The 15,257-nt window shown below is 41.3% G+C and overlaps 1 protein-coding gene across 1 annotated transcript in view; it reads right to left on the bottom strand.

Annotated features, from left to right (window-relative positions):
* The window catches only part of LOC123253628 (tigger transposable element-derived protein 1-like), a 77,098-nt gene extending 62,235 nt beyond the window's left edge, over window positions 1-14,863 (bottom strand). Inside the window, exon 1 of the mRNA XM_044682792.1 lies at window positions 14,800-14,863. Coding sequence (XP_044538727.1) covers window positions 14,800-14,863 — 64 coding nt within the window. The remainder of the gene's footprint in view (window positions 1-14,799) is intronic.
* Between the last annotated feature and the right edge of the window lie 394 nt (window positions 14,864-15,257).

Below are 15,257 nucleotides of genomic sequence, written 5' to 3'. Positions count from 1 at the left end.
AGGCACTATGCTAGGTGCTTGAGAAATGCATACAAATAACAAAACCATCTCTCTTCTGAAAGAGCTTATATATCTATATATATTCAGGGGAACAAGAACTACATAGGCACACAGATCCAGAATAGATCCAAGTGGAATAAAAAAAATACAAAGCAATTAAATATAAGGTAATTTGGGAGGGAAGGTATCAGCATTCAACAACTTCAACAACAAAAATGACAACAATTCTTGCTCCTAAGGAGCTTCTATTTTTTTTTCTTAGCCAACAACCTTTAATAGGGAAAAAAAAACCTGTATTTCATCCCTCCTGCATTCCAATTAGATTACACTCAACTCACAGAAATGACTTGATGCACACTGGATATTTCATTTTCTATATACATATAAGTTGCTTCTTATTCAATAGAGGAGAAGTTCCTCAAGAACACAAAATGTTTAATTTCTGTCCTTGGTGCCACACTAGGAGGCACTTAATAATGTGATTTCTGAACTGAAATGACTATTGCTAAATTTTATATTCTACTAAATAAAATTTTATATTCTATTTCCCCCTCTCAAAAAAAACACAGATAAGCAACATATTTCAAGGTAGCCTATTTTAGGCTCCAAATAACCAACAGAGATTATTAAGTGAACATGAATTTAAGAAACAGAGTATATGTATACTAAATCAGTTTCATAGGAAACCTTGCGTCAAAGGGAAAAGGCTGAGGGACTTTACTTTAACCAATGAGGCCAATTAGGTCTGGCCTGAATATCAGTCTGGAGTCTATCCAAACCCAGCTCAGGTAACATGACCACTTCAGGCCCAGAGAGGGATCGGTCCACCCTAGGACCAGAGAGGGATCTGCCAATCCTTGGTCCAAGGAGGTGTATGGCCACTCTGGATTACGGGAGAAGTCAGTCCACCCAAATCCGAGGGAATAACCTATCCACCCAGGACCTAGGAAGGGGTCTGGCCATCCCCAACCTATGAAGTAGGCTGGCCAATAATTCAGATAGACTAGGACCATGGGATAATTTGGCCAGTTTGGATCTCTGGGGCGGTCTGTCCAAGCTGGGTTTGGTAATAAGTTTAACCAGATTGGGTTGAGTGAGGAGTGTGGGTAGAACTGTTGTAGTGGACATTGTAGCCAGGCTATGCCCTGAAGGCAACTTAACCATGCCAAGGTTAGTGGATATCCCGACCAGACTGAGTTCAGTGGATAGCCTATCCATGCTGAGTCTGGTAGGAAGTTTGGCCAGGATGGTTGAGGTGATGAATATGACCAAGCTTGGCCAGGTGGGGAGACTGGCATGGCCTGGTCCAATAAAAAGTTTAGCCCGGCCTGATCTAGTGGATTGTCTAGGCATGTAATGTATCCTGAGGAGTCTGGCCAAGCCTGGCCCTGAATGGAGTCTGGCGAAAAGTCTAGCCCAAATGGATAGGGTGATATATCTGACCAGGCTTGGCTAGGCAGGCAGGCTAGGCAAGCCTGGTCCAATGAACAATTTGGCCTAGTCTGATCTGGTAGACTGTTTGGGCATGGAGTATATAGAGAGAGGTCTGGCCAAGCCTGGCCTTGGATATAGTCTGACCAAGCCTGGTCCTGGATGGAATATGGCCAAACCTGACCCTGGATAGAATCTGGCCAAGTTTGACTCTCAGAGGAATCTGGCCAGGATTGACCCTGGAAGGAGTCTGGCCAAATCTGGCCCTGACTGGAATCTGGCCAAGTTTGGCACTCAGAGGAGACTGGCCAGGGTTCTCCCTGAAGGGAATCTGGCCAGGTCTGGTCTGAGGAAGAATCTAGCCAAGGCTGATCTGGAAAAGAGTTTGCCCAGGCCAGGCCCAGAGAGTTCTCTGGCCAGGGCTGGCCTTGGATAGAGTCTGGCCAAATCTGGCCCTGACTGGAGTCTGGCCAAGTTTGGCGCTCAGAGGAGTCTGGCCAAGGTTCTCCCTGGATGGAGTCTGGCCAGGCTGGAATAGGAGAGGTGTCTTCCCAGGATTGGCCCTGGTTGGAATCTGGCCAGGGCTGGTCTAAGGAAAAATATGACCAAAGCTGGCCTGGAGAAGAGTCTGTCCAGGCCAGGCCCAGAGAGTTCTCTGGCCAGAGCTGGCTCTTGCTGGAGTCTAGCCAAGCCTGGCCTTGGATAGAGTCTGACCAAGTCTGGTCCTGGATGGAATACGGCCAAACCTGACCCTGGATAGAGTCTGGCCAAATTTGACTCTCAAAGGAATCTGGCCAGGGTTGGCCCTGGATGGAGTCTGGCCAAATCTTGCCCTGACTGGAGTCTGGCCAAGTTTGGCGCTCAGAGGAGTCTGGCCAAGGTTCTCCCTGGATGGAGTCTGGCCAGGCTGGGACAGGAGAGGTGTCTTCCCAGGGCTGGCCCTGGACGGAATCTGGCCAGGGCTGGTCTAAGTAAGAATATGACCAAAGCTGGCCTGGAGAAGAGTCTGTCCAGGCCAGGCCCAGAGAATTCTCTGGCCAGAGCTGGCTCTTGCTGGAGTCCAGCCAGGACTGGTCTGCAGAGGAATTTGACAAGTCTCGGAGGAGAAAGTTGTCTAACAAGACTTGTCCTGGAGAGAAATCTGGCCAGATTGAGCCTAGAGTGGGGTTTGCCCTGGCCTGGCCAGAGAAGTCAGACCAGATCTCATCTGATAAGGAATATGACCAGTTCTGACCTGATATGAAGTCTGAGCAAGCATGATCCTCTGCTGAATTTTTCCAGATTGAGTTGAGGGAAAAGTCTGGCCAGGTATGATCCTCTGTTGAATCTTTCCAGATTGACCTGAGGGAAAAGTCTGGCCAGGTATAATCCTCTGTTGAATCTTTCCAGATTGACCTAAGGGAAAAGTCTGGCCAGGTATTATCCTTTGATGAATTTTTCCAGATTGACCTGAGGGAAAAGTCTGTCCAGGTAGGGCTTGAAGAGAAGTGAGAACACTTGAAGGAAGATGAGGAGCTTGGTGATGAACTTGGTCCTGTAGAACTTGTTAAAGAGTCTGGCTTCTCTTTGCCCACGGAGCTTGGCTTTGCCAGGCTAGAGGAGAAATCTGGCCTCCCCATGCTGAGCAAGGATGCTGGGTGAAGAGTCTGGCCACACTGGAGCCCAGAAGACTGATCACTCAACCCAGTGAATCTAAGTTTCTGATTAAGAAACAAAAAAAAATAATCAGTTACAATAGCTGAAAAGAGACAGAATCTCCATTGCTCCCATCTTGAAGGAAGAGACAAGCCCAGATTAGGCCAGGCAAGGGAGAGAAGATGGGGAAAGAGAGAGGGACATCTTATTTTTTTATCTTTAACCCTTACCTTCTGTCTTAGAATCAACACTGTATATTGGTTCCAAGGCAGAAGAGAGGTAGTGCATAGGCTATGGGGCTTAAGTGATTTACCTGTCCAGGAACACATAGCTAGGAAGTGTCTGAGGCCAGACAAGAACCCAGGACCTCCTTTCTCTGGGCCTAACTCTCAATCCATGAAGCCACCTAGGTGCCCTAACCTTTTGTTTGTTTGTTTGTTTTTTCTTTTTTAGAAACTCTTACCTTCTATCTTAGATTCAGTACTGTGTATTGGTTTCAAGGCAAAAGGGTAGTAAGGGCTAAGCAATGAGGGTTAAGTGACTTGCCCGGGGTCACACAGCTAGGAAATGTCTAAGTCTAGACTGGAACCCAGGACGCCTGTCTCTGGGCCTGACTTTCGATCCACTGAGCCACCCAGCTGCCTTCAATACTATATAGTTATGATTCTGTATTGGATTACAGGTCATCATGATGGGGATGGGCGCAGAGGCCACATTTTGGGGGAATGCATCATTGAAGGGAAGAAATCTTGTGACCATTGCCCCAGTATAATACCACTGGCACCAATATCACAACCTGAGTTTTCTATAAAATAGAAGGGAAATTAAAGGATATTCTATGTGCCAGTCATTCAGTAATTTGCCTTAACTAGTTTCCATGTGGGTTTCTGTCAGCTTTGTAGTGAAACTAAAAAATCTATATGAAGCAGATAGTTTATATTTGTCAGTAAATCAGGGCAATAGAACTAGAATGAGAGAAAAGTATCTCTTATTATGGAACCTGTTACCTGAAAGAGGGTTTTTTTTAACCCCTAATTGTCTGTTTTAGAATTAGTACTGTGTATTGGTTTCAAGACAGAAGGGTAGTAAGGGCTAGGCACTGGAGGTTAAGTGACTTGCCCAGGGTCACACAGCTAGGAAGTGTCTGAGGCTATTCATCTAGATTGGAACCCAGGACCTCCTGTCTCTGGGCCTGGCTCTCAAAAGACAAAGCCACCTAGGTACCCCAACCCATCATTTTCTTTTTTTCCCCCTTTTTAAAAAACCCTTACCTTCTTCCTTAGAATTAATACTGTGTATTGGTTCCAAGGCAGAAAAGTGCTAAGGGCTAGGCAATGGGGGTGAAGTGACTTGCTCAAGGTCACATACCTAGGGAATGTCTTGAGCCTGATTAGAACCCAAGACCTCCTATTTGTGGGCCTGGCTCTCAATCCATAGAGTCGCCCTCTTCATTTTCTATTTTTTTCTTTTTTGGAAACCCTTACCTTAGTGCCATGGAGATGTGATTAGGGTTTTGATGTTAAAGGATCACTCTACTGCAGATATGAATAACATGGAAATAGGTTTTGAACAGTGATACATGTATAACCCAGTAGAACTGCTTGTCAGCTTCAGGAGGGAGGAGAAAAGGGAGATCATGAATCATGTAATTATGGAAAAAATATTCTAAAAAAAACCCTTACCTTCTGTCTTAGAATCAGTACTGTGTACTGGTTTCAAGATAGAAGGGTGGTAAGGGCTAGGCCAGTGATGTAGAACCTATGGCATGGGTGCCAAAGATGGCATGCAGAGCACTGTCTGTGGGCATGTGGCTGCACCTCCTCTGCCCCTCAGAGTTCATTACCAGAAAAGCAGAGGGACTTTGTTGGACAGAGCTGCTCCCCTCTCCCTCTCCACCTTTCCTGACAACAATTTTTCCCATCACCCCCCCCTCTGCCCAGCAGCCCAATAGGAGCACACAGGAGGTGAGGTGAGCAACTCACAGGCAGCAGAGCTGTAGAGGAGCAGAGTGCTTGGGCCACTCCCCTCCCTCTCTCTACACTCACTGAGAACTTCACCTACCCCTCCTCCAGCAGCCCAATGGGAGCACTTTCTCCCTCCCCTGTGTGGGGTAAGGGGTGGGGGACAGGCGTGGCACTTGGTCTGGAGGGTGGGGTAGGGATGCCCCCCCCCACACTCTATCTCTAAAAGGTTCACCATCATTAAGCTAGGCAATGGGGGTGAGGTGACTTGCTCAGGGTCACACAGCTAAGAAGTGTCTGAGGCCAGACTAGAACCCAGGACCTCCCATCTCTAGGCCTGACTCTCAATCCAGGAGCCACTTAGGTGCCCCAACCCTTCATTTTCTTTTTTTTTTTAATTCTTACCTTCTCTCTTAGAATTCCAAAGCAGAAAAGGGATAAGGGTTAGGCAATGGGGTTAAATGACTCACATAGGCTCTTACAGCTAGAAAGTGTCTGAGAATTGAAAGCCAAGTTATGGGGGTTAAGTGACTTACCTGTCCAGGGTCACACAGCTAGGAAGTGTTTGAGGCTGAATTGGAAGTTGGGTTATGGAGGTTAAGTGACTTACCCGTCCAGGGTCACACAGGTAGAAAGTGTCTGAGGCAAGACTGGAACACAGGTCCTTCCGTCTCTAGATTTGGCTCTCAATCCACAGAGTCACCCAGATGCCCCCGAGAGGGCCATTGTTATGACCACGGCCTTAGTCTGCTGAAAAAGCACCTGAGAGGAATGCTAGTTCAACCACCTGTGGATGACAGGAAAAAGGTTGAAAGGCCCTTCCCAAGAAAATCTTTCTCCTCAGAATCTACTCCTCCAGAAACCTCCCTCAGAAATCCCTCACATTCACCAGGGTACCAAGACGCCAAGTGGAGTCGCCCTCCTGCTGTGCAGGGTGTCCAACTGCTGCAATCCTCTCAAGGAAAGAGAGAGAGCGAGAGAGAGAGAGCGGGGGCGAGAGAGAGCGCGAGCGCGAGAGCGTGAGAGCGCGAGAGCTCCAGCGAGCGTGAGCGGGGCACTTCCTCCCGCTCTTTTTATTGCCCCGCCCCTTCCTGTCCCGCTAGGAACTCTGGGAGGTCTCTGATCACTAGGTCTTTAATGGCTGCCGTCTTATTCCGCTTCCTAGCTAAACACACAACAGGTCAGGCAAGGAAGAAGACGGGGTCAAAAACAGGGGAGAAGTTTGCCTGAGTATCTGGAAGAGAAAAGGAGAAGGGGAAAAAAGCATGGAAATATTATACAATGTCCTGCAACTAGTTCCACGGTCTCCCCCTCAGTCCCACCAATTCCAAATTAATGTTCTTGTCCAACCAACCCAATCAGTTCTATCTTCTACTCAAGCACCTTCCATAAGTCCCGGTAGACCACCAATTTATCATACGACTCATCAGCCTCATGTTCCCAGCTCTCCATAATATTCATTTTTCTCTCCATATTTATCTACCACTAATCCCCCGCCCCACCCCCATCCATACATCTTAATTAGATGACTCGCTATTCAGTACACATTAGCCAGGTTTCTCTTTCCACCTGGAAGAATATTTATTTATTTGTTTGTTTATTTATTTATAAAGATATTTTATTTTTACAAATTACATGAAATAAATTTCCACATAAGTTTTTTCAAGTAATGTGATTCAAATTATCACAGTCTCTGCTTTCCCTTCCCCCACTTGAAAATGGTAAGCAATTCGATCTGGGTTATTATATGTGTATTATCATGCAAAACATACTTCTATATTGGTGGTGGTTGTAAGAAAATGCTAATAAAACCAAAACCCCAAATAAAAACCCAAATAAACTAAAGTGAAAAAACCACCTGCTTCAATCTGCATTCTGACTCCAGCTGTTCTTTCCCTAGAGATGGATAGCATTATTTCACAGGAGTCCTTCAGAATTGTCCAGGATCATTGTATTGCTGAGAGTAGCTAAGTTTCCCTAGTGATCATTCTACAATATTGCTCTTACTGCATATGATGTTCATATGGTTCTGCTTATTTCACTTTGCATCAGTTCATGTAGGTCTTTCCAGGTGGTTCTGAAATCATCCTGTTCATCATTCCTTACATCACAATAGTATTCCATCACCATTATTATCACAATTTGTTCAGCCATTCCCCAATGGATGGACATCCCCGCAATATCCAAGTCTGCCACCACCAAGAGAGCAGCTATAAATATTTTTGTATATGTAGATCCTTTTCCCTTTTGAACAATCATTGATTATCAAAAGACAAAGCTAATTTCCAACAAAACCCTTCAAGACTCACTTAAAGGAACTTACAGTCTATTGGGGGAGAGAGAGGTAGGAAAGCACCACAGAGTAGTGAAATGTGTGCAAATAATCATAATACAAATTGACAGCAGCTTCAGTGTCTAAATATGGTCAGGATTTATGGATACAAACTGTAGAGATTAGGGAAGGCTTCACAAAACTGGTAATCAATAGAAGTAGGACATTGAAAGCAGAATTTCAAGAATCAGATATGTAGAAAGGCTCTTCTAACAATGTGGACATTCTAAGCAAATGAAGGAAAAGAAAAGCAAACAGTCCAGTTTGGGGGGAGAATAAAAGTTTGGGAAGAGTAGTTTCAGGCTGTAAAGACTGGAAAAATAGGTAGGAATCACATACTGGAAAGTCTGCAAATGCCTTAGCAAAGAAGTTGTTGTAGTCATGTGATGACCACCTTTTTTGCTCCTGAGACAAACCTGAAAACCATATACAAACATACAAGACAGATCCAGAGGATGTCCTCTCCCACTGGACTATCCTGGAGAAACACTAGCATAATCTTTTTCTAAAACACTACTTTTTTCTCTTCTTTAAAAAAAGTATTTATTTTTAACATTTAAAAACTTTTTACATTCCAAATTCTCTCCTTTCCTACCCCTCCCACACTCATTGTGAAAGCTAGAAATGTGATCTTAATTATATATGTGAAATCATGCAAAACATATTTTCTTGAAAAAAAATGGAAGCAAAAGAGGAAAAATTGCACTTCAATCTGCTTTCAGACTCTACCTAGTTATTTCTCTGGAGATGGATAGTATCTTTCATCATATGTCCTCCAAAATTGTCTTGGATATTATATTGCTAAGTCAAGAAGACTTATCTTCATGAGTTCAAATCTAGCCTGGGACACTTACTAGTTCTGTGACTCTTCGCAAGTCATTTAATTTTTTTTTGCCTCAATTTCTTCATCCATAAAATGAAGATAATAGCACCTACCTCCCAATTTTGTTGTTGAGTTCAAATGAGATAATAATCATAAAGGGTTTAGCACAGTGCCTGTGCTATATGTTACTTTTATTGTTATTAGTTATTGTGAGGACCAAATGAGATAATATTTGTAAAAATAACTTAGCACAGTGCCTGGCACATCATTTGTTGTTGATCCATAGTGTCCAACCCTCCATGACCCCATATTGGGGTTTTCTTGGCAAAGATATTGAGTTGGCCCTTTCCTTCTCCAACTCATTTTACATATAAGGAAACTGACTGAAGCTATTAAGGTTAAGTGACTTGTCCATGTTCATAAAGTCTGAGACCATATTTAAATTTGAGAAGCTGAGTCTTCTTGACTCCAGTCTGGGCATTTTGCCCATTGTACCACCTAACTGCCCATCATAGATGTTATAAAAATGCTTATTCCTTTCCCTCCATTACATAAAATTTTTGCTCTTGAGCTTAGATAGATATTCTTGAATATGGTGAGAAATAGTTGTTTTTTCCTCCCTTTCTGGAGTTTCTAATAGAAATGGAAGTTGGAAATTGTGAAAATATTATTTCAGCATCTATTGATACAATCCTGTGGTTTTATTATGTAATGTGCTATTAATATGGCTTGTAAAATTTATAGTATTCCTTATATTGAACCAACCTTGTATTCCTCACATATATATATAAATAATCTAAACATAGAATATTTTCTTTTTAAACCTTACCTTCTATCTAAGAATCAATACTGTATTCGGTTCCAAGGAAGAAGAGTGGTAAGGACTAAGCAATGGAGGTTAATTGACTTGCCTAGGGTCACACTTCTGGGAAGAGTCTGAGGCCATCTTTGAACCCACGAACCCCCAACTTCAGGCCTGGATCTCTATTCACTAAGCCAACTTCTACCCCCATAATATATAATCTTTCCAAATGTGTTGGAATCTACTTGCTAATACATTCTTTTAAGTTTATGTGTCAAAGTTTGTTAAGAATTCAGGTCTGTAGGGGGCAGCTGGGTAGCTCAGTGGATTGAGAACCAGGCCTAGAGATGGGAGGTCCTGAGTTCAAATCTGTCCTCAGACACTTCCCAGCTGTGTGACCCTGGGCAAATCACTTGACCCCCATCGCCTACCCTTACCACTCTTCTGCCTTGGAGTCAATACACATATTGACCCCAAGACTGAAGGTAAGGGTTTAAAAAAAAAAAAAAGAATTTGGGTCTGTGGTTTTCTTTCTCTTCTTTCTCTCTCACTGGCCTGTGTCTCCAGGCTGTATTTGTATCAGAGAAAAAGATGGGAAAGAGTGCCTTATTTTCCAAATCTTTTTGAAAATCCTTTTTGTAAAGTTGGAATTGTTTTAAAGTGTTTTATTAAATTCATTTGTCAATACATCTGGTCCTGGAGACTTTTCCCTTGGAAGTTTATTTAAAGCTTATTCAATTTTATTAAAATTTGGACTATTTGAATAAAAATGTATCTCTTTCTTCTTTTGCTCATTTGGGTAATTTTCTAGTTTACAAGTTTTTATGAAATTCATCTAATTGATTATTTTAGTTAGCATATAATTGAGCAGAATACTTTATGATTTCTTTTATTGGTTGGTTCTTCAGCTGGAGTCTAGGAATCTTTTTGTGCAGTCATGGGCTAAGTGGAGGAGTTCATAACTAATTCTCTTAATTTTCAATCTGGTGCATATTGAAGACTTTGTTGTTTTTTGAGAATTTTGATTCCTCTAGGTCCTCGTATACAACTATTTTCTACTTACTTTAATCTAATTTTAAAAATCAAAACCTTTACTGGAATTACTTGTACAAAAAAATTTCCAGTCATAAAGTGGGTGCTGAAAATCTTTGAAAAAGACATTTTTCAGGCATGTATGTTCTTTTTGTTTTGAATCATTTGTTTGTACTTTATTTTCTCCCCAGTTGTATTTTCTTGTCTTTTTCTCCAATTACATGTACAAAGAATTTTTAACATTTCTTTTCTGACATTTTGTGATCTAAATTCCCTCCCTCACCTGTCCTTGAGATGGGAAATCATTTGATATGTGCTATAATATATACATATTTCCATACACATATATGCATATACATATAATAATATATACATATTCCCAAATTCCTCATGTGAAAGAAAACAAATATCTCACATACAAGATAAAAACTCCTGAAGGAAATCAACTGAAAAATGGGATGCTTCAATCTGTGTTCAGATGTATATTCTTTAAATAAAAAGTTTTTTTGAAATGATAAAGTCTATGTTATTATAGTTCTCAGATGCTCTGCATGAAGATTTGTCATCTCTAATGAAGATTGTGGGTTTTCTCACAATAATTAGTCAACTCAGTAAGTCATTTAAACCTTTCCCCCTTTTTAAAAAATTAAATATTTTATTTTCCCAATTACATGTAAAACTTTTCAACATACATTTTCTGAAGTTATAAGATCCGAATTGTCTCCTTCCTTCCCTTCCCTCTCCCTTCCTGAAGATGGTAAGCAATTTGATCCGGGTTATACCTGCATTATCGTGCAAAACAGACTTCCATATTGATCATTGATGTAAGAAAATAGTTGTAAAACCAAGTCCCCCAATAAAAACCCAAATAAACTAAAGTGAAAAATTGTATGCTTTGATCTGCGTTCTGACCCCAACAGTTCTTTCTCTGGAGATGGATAACATTCTTTGTCATAAGTCCTTCAGATTTGTCCAGGATCATTGTATTGCTGAGAGTAGCCAAGTCTTTCACAGTTGATCACTCCACAATACTGCTCTTACTGTGTATGATGTTTTCCTGGTTCTACTTTTGTAATTAGTTCATGTAAATCTTTCCAGCTTGTTCTGAAATCATCCTGTTCATCATTTCTTACAAAAGTATTCCATCATCGTCATAGACCACAACTTAGTGATCAGCCATTTACCAATGGCTGGACATCTGTTCAACATCCAATTCTTTAACCCTATGAAGAGAGAAGCTATAAATATTTTTGTACAAGTAGGCCCTTTCCTCCTTTTTTGTTTGCATCTTTAGGATACAAGCCTAGTAGTAATATTACTGCATCAAAGGGGACACATAGTTTTTTTGTTTGTTTGTTTTTATAACCCAACTTACCTTCTGTCCTGGAGTCAATACTGTGTATTGGCTCCAGGGCAGAAGAGTGGTAAAGGCTAGGCAATGGGGGTCAAGTGACTTGCCCAGGGTCACACAGCTAGGAAGTGTGTGAGGCCAGACTTGAACCTAGGACCTAGGCCTGGCTGTCAATCCATTGAACCACCTAGCTGCCCCCAGGGGACTCATAGTTTTATAGCCCTGTGGGCACAATTCCAAATTGTCCTCCAGAAGAGTTGGATCATTGTACACCCCCAGCAACCATACATTAGGGTGGTCATTTTGCCATAACCCCTCCAACACTGATCATTTTCAGTCAGTCTAATAGGTGTGAGGTAATACCTCAGAATTGTTTTAATCTGCATTTTTCTAATCCAGAGGGATTTAGAATTTATTTTATATGATTATTGATAGCTTTGATTTCTTCATCCAAAAACTGCTCTTTTGATCATTTGTCAACTAGGGAATGACTTGTGTTCTTATAAATTTGCCACAAGTCACTCTATATTTGAGAAATGAGGCCTTTATTAGAGAAATTGGCTACAAAGATTTTTTTCACAGTTTCTTGTTCCCTTCTACTCTTGGTTACATTGTTGTTGTTCTTACAAGCCCTTTTCAATTTAACATTTTACACTTTGTAATGTTCTCTACTGATTGTTGGGTCATGAATTCTTCCCTTCTCCATGGATGTGTCAAGGAAACAATTCTATGCTCTCATAATTTGCTTATCGTATCATCCTTTATGTCTAAATCGTATACCCATTTTGACCTTATCTTGGTCCAGGGCATGAGATATTTGTGTATATCAAGTTTCTGCCATACTGTTTTTCAGTTTTCCTGGAAGTTTTTGTCAAATAGTATGTTGTTACCCCCAAAGCTGGGATCTTTGGGACTATCAAACACTAGATTGCTAAGGTCATTGACCCCAGTATATTGTGTACCTAATCTATTCCATTAATCCATCATTTTATTTTAGCTCATACCAGATTGCTTTGATGATTACTGCTTTATAGTAAAGTTCAAGATCTAGCACTACCCAGGCACCTTCTTTCACATTTTTTTTTCATTAGCACCCCTGATATTCTTGACTTTTTGTTCTTTCCATATGAATTCTGTTTTTGTTTTTCAGTTCCATAAAATAATTTTTTGGTGGTGTGATTGGTATGGCACTGAATGATTAAATTAATTTGGGCAGAATTGTCATCCTTCTTATATTAGTTTGGGCTACCCACAAACAATTAATGTTTTCCCATTTGTTTAGATCTGCCTTTATTTGTGTGAAAAGTGTTTTATAATTGTGCTTAAAAATTCCTGGTTTTGTCTTGGCAAGTAGACTGAAAGATAATTTATTTTGTCTGAGAGTTATTTTATTTTATGTTTTTAAACCATTATGGTTTATAACTCTGAGGCAATGAAGCCATCCAGAAGCTCCGCGAAGATTCCTAGTGGGTAGGACACTCAGAAAGGGGAATCAGGGACTGAGAGAAAATGAGTTAAGGACTAATGGAAAGAGAACATAAGAGGAGAATAAAGACATGCAGACATAGAAAGTTCTGGCATAAGGCAGTCAGACAGCAAGTAAGTTCTGGTGGATAAGAGCTTAATCCTCAGCCAACATATAGCTACTTTTATTGGGGTTACAACAGTATAGGGGGAAAGGAAGAACCAAGTGGTCTGCTACAGTAACATTATGAGATAATCATCAGGAGATACAAATTGCCCAATTCTAAGACAATGTCCAGATCAGGAGGGCATATCAGGAGTTCATATGCCCTAAGGCATCTCTGGTTGTTTGATAGATATGTTAATTGATTGTTTTAGGTAAAATGAGGAGACTGAGATAACTGACTTCCCAGTGTAGCCTTAGTGAAGGGCTAGGAATTTCACCTTTGATCTTAATGGAAAGACTTATACCTTTTCTTCATTACAGATGAGTGGGTTATAATCTGTGTCTTTCTTATAAGAAGTATTTCTTTAAGCCTTTTTAGCCTGCACCCCAATATTTTCAAGAACCTGGATAAAAGTTAGTATTTCCCCTTAGACCTTTTAAAATAAGAATACCCCCTTCACTAAAACAAAACCTTTGGCCTGTCTACCTTAAATTTCAAAGGCCTTGCTTGAGGAGTTGAGTGGTTTTCTGGAGACAAGAAGTCTCCATCTGATGGGAATTCACAACTCAGTAACTCTCTTATCTCTTGAAGATGTCAAAGAAGGTTCATGTTCCCTTTATTTTTTAAAACATGTTTATTTTTTAATGAAAATAATATGTTAGGGCTAAGCACACACACACACACACACACACACATACATACACACATACACACACATACACACACTCATGATCTTAAACATTTTCCTTGCTGCAAAAAAGGCAATTTAAAACTAATAATAAAAATAAATATGGATGGGGGGGCAGCTGGGTAGCTCAGGGGAGTGAGAGTCAGGCCTAGAGACAGGAGGCCTAGGTTCAAACCCGGCCTCAGCCACTTCCCAGCTGTGTGACCCTGGGCAAGTCACTTGACCCCCATTGCCCACCCTTACCACTCTTCCACCTATGAGACAATACACTGAAGTACAAGGGTTTAAAAAATAAATAAATAAAAATAAATATGGATTTCAATTCTAGGTCTCTATCTATTCTATATTCATGGGTGGTATGTAGTTTATTTTATTTTATTTATTTATTTGTTTGTTTTTTAAGGGTTAATTTTTAAAATATTTTTTAAATTTTTATTTTGAATGTTTTCTCAGAGTTAGATGTTTCATGTTCTTTCCCTCTCCCCTAAATTCCCCAAAACCCCCTTAGCCAACACACAATTCCACTGGGTTTCACATGTATCATTGATAAAGACCTAATTCAATATTATTGATTGTTGCACTAGAGTTATCCATTAGTGTCTACCTCCCCAATAATATCCCCATCAGCCCATGTGTTCAAGCAGTTGTTTATCTTCTGTGTTTCCCATTTCTCTAGCCAAATCTTTTCCAACTTTCTTGTCATCTCAGATTTGAACTCTTCAAGAGCTTGTGACCAGTTTTCATTATTTTGGGAGGGTCCGGATATGATTGCTTGTTTGTTCTCCTCTTCTGTTGCTCTGTTGACTGGATTTTCTCTGTGTAAAAGTTGTCGAGTGTTAAAGATTTCTTCTTCTTGTTGTTAATCTTTCTCTTTTGGCCTTTCTGATTCTGGGTTGCCATTGTTAGCCCAGCCTGTTCTCAGCTTTATCCTCACGCTCAGGGTCTGTCTACGCTCTTTAGACTCCTGAGGTCTCAGGTCTGGTTGTTTTCAAGGTCAAGCCCCCTGGACCCCCTTGCTTGATCCTCTGCTGGAGGTTCCTTTACAGGTCTCAGGGCGCTGCTTCCACAGTCGTATATCCATCTGCACTGGTTCCCCACTCAGGGTTTCAGAGCCTTCGCTCACGCCTGTGTCCGCCTCCGCCCGCGCCTGCGCTCCGTTTCTGCACTCAAAGTCCATGTGCGTTAATTAGCCTTTTGGGGTCCTAAGTCTTGCTGCTCTCAGGAACAGACCCTGGAGCTGCCAATGACTCAATGGGTGTCCCAAACTTACTCTATTTCTTTTGAGCTGGTTTTGGCGTTGTAGGTGGTGTGTGTGTGTGGGGGGGTTGCTCAGCCCGCAATTTAGTGAGAGCTATTTCACCCCTTTATAGCATGGAAATGCCCTGATTCCACGTACCTTCCATGCTGCGCCCTGTTGTGGGGTCCCTCCGTTCGTCTGGATTTGTTTTTATGTCCCCTTGAGGAGTCCTGTATGTTTCGATTAGGAGAGGTTAAGCACTGCTTTTTACTCTGCCGCCATCTTAACCCCTGACTTTCTTTTTTAAATCAACTTAACTAGTGATCTAGCTATT

The sequence above is a fragment of the Gracilinanus agilis genome, chromosome X (assembly GCF_016433145.1).
Source record: "Gracilinanus agilis isolate LMUSP501 chromosome X, AgileGrace, whole genome shotgun sequence".
Taxonomy (NCBI): Eukaryota; Metazoa; Chordata; class Mammalia; order Didelphimorphia; family Didelphidae; genus Gracilinanus; species Gracilinanus agilis.
The sequence above is the reverse complement of the archived record's forward strand: the minus strand, read 5'-3'. Positions and strand labels throughout refer to the sequence as shown.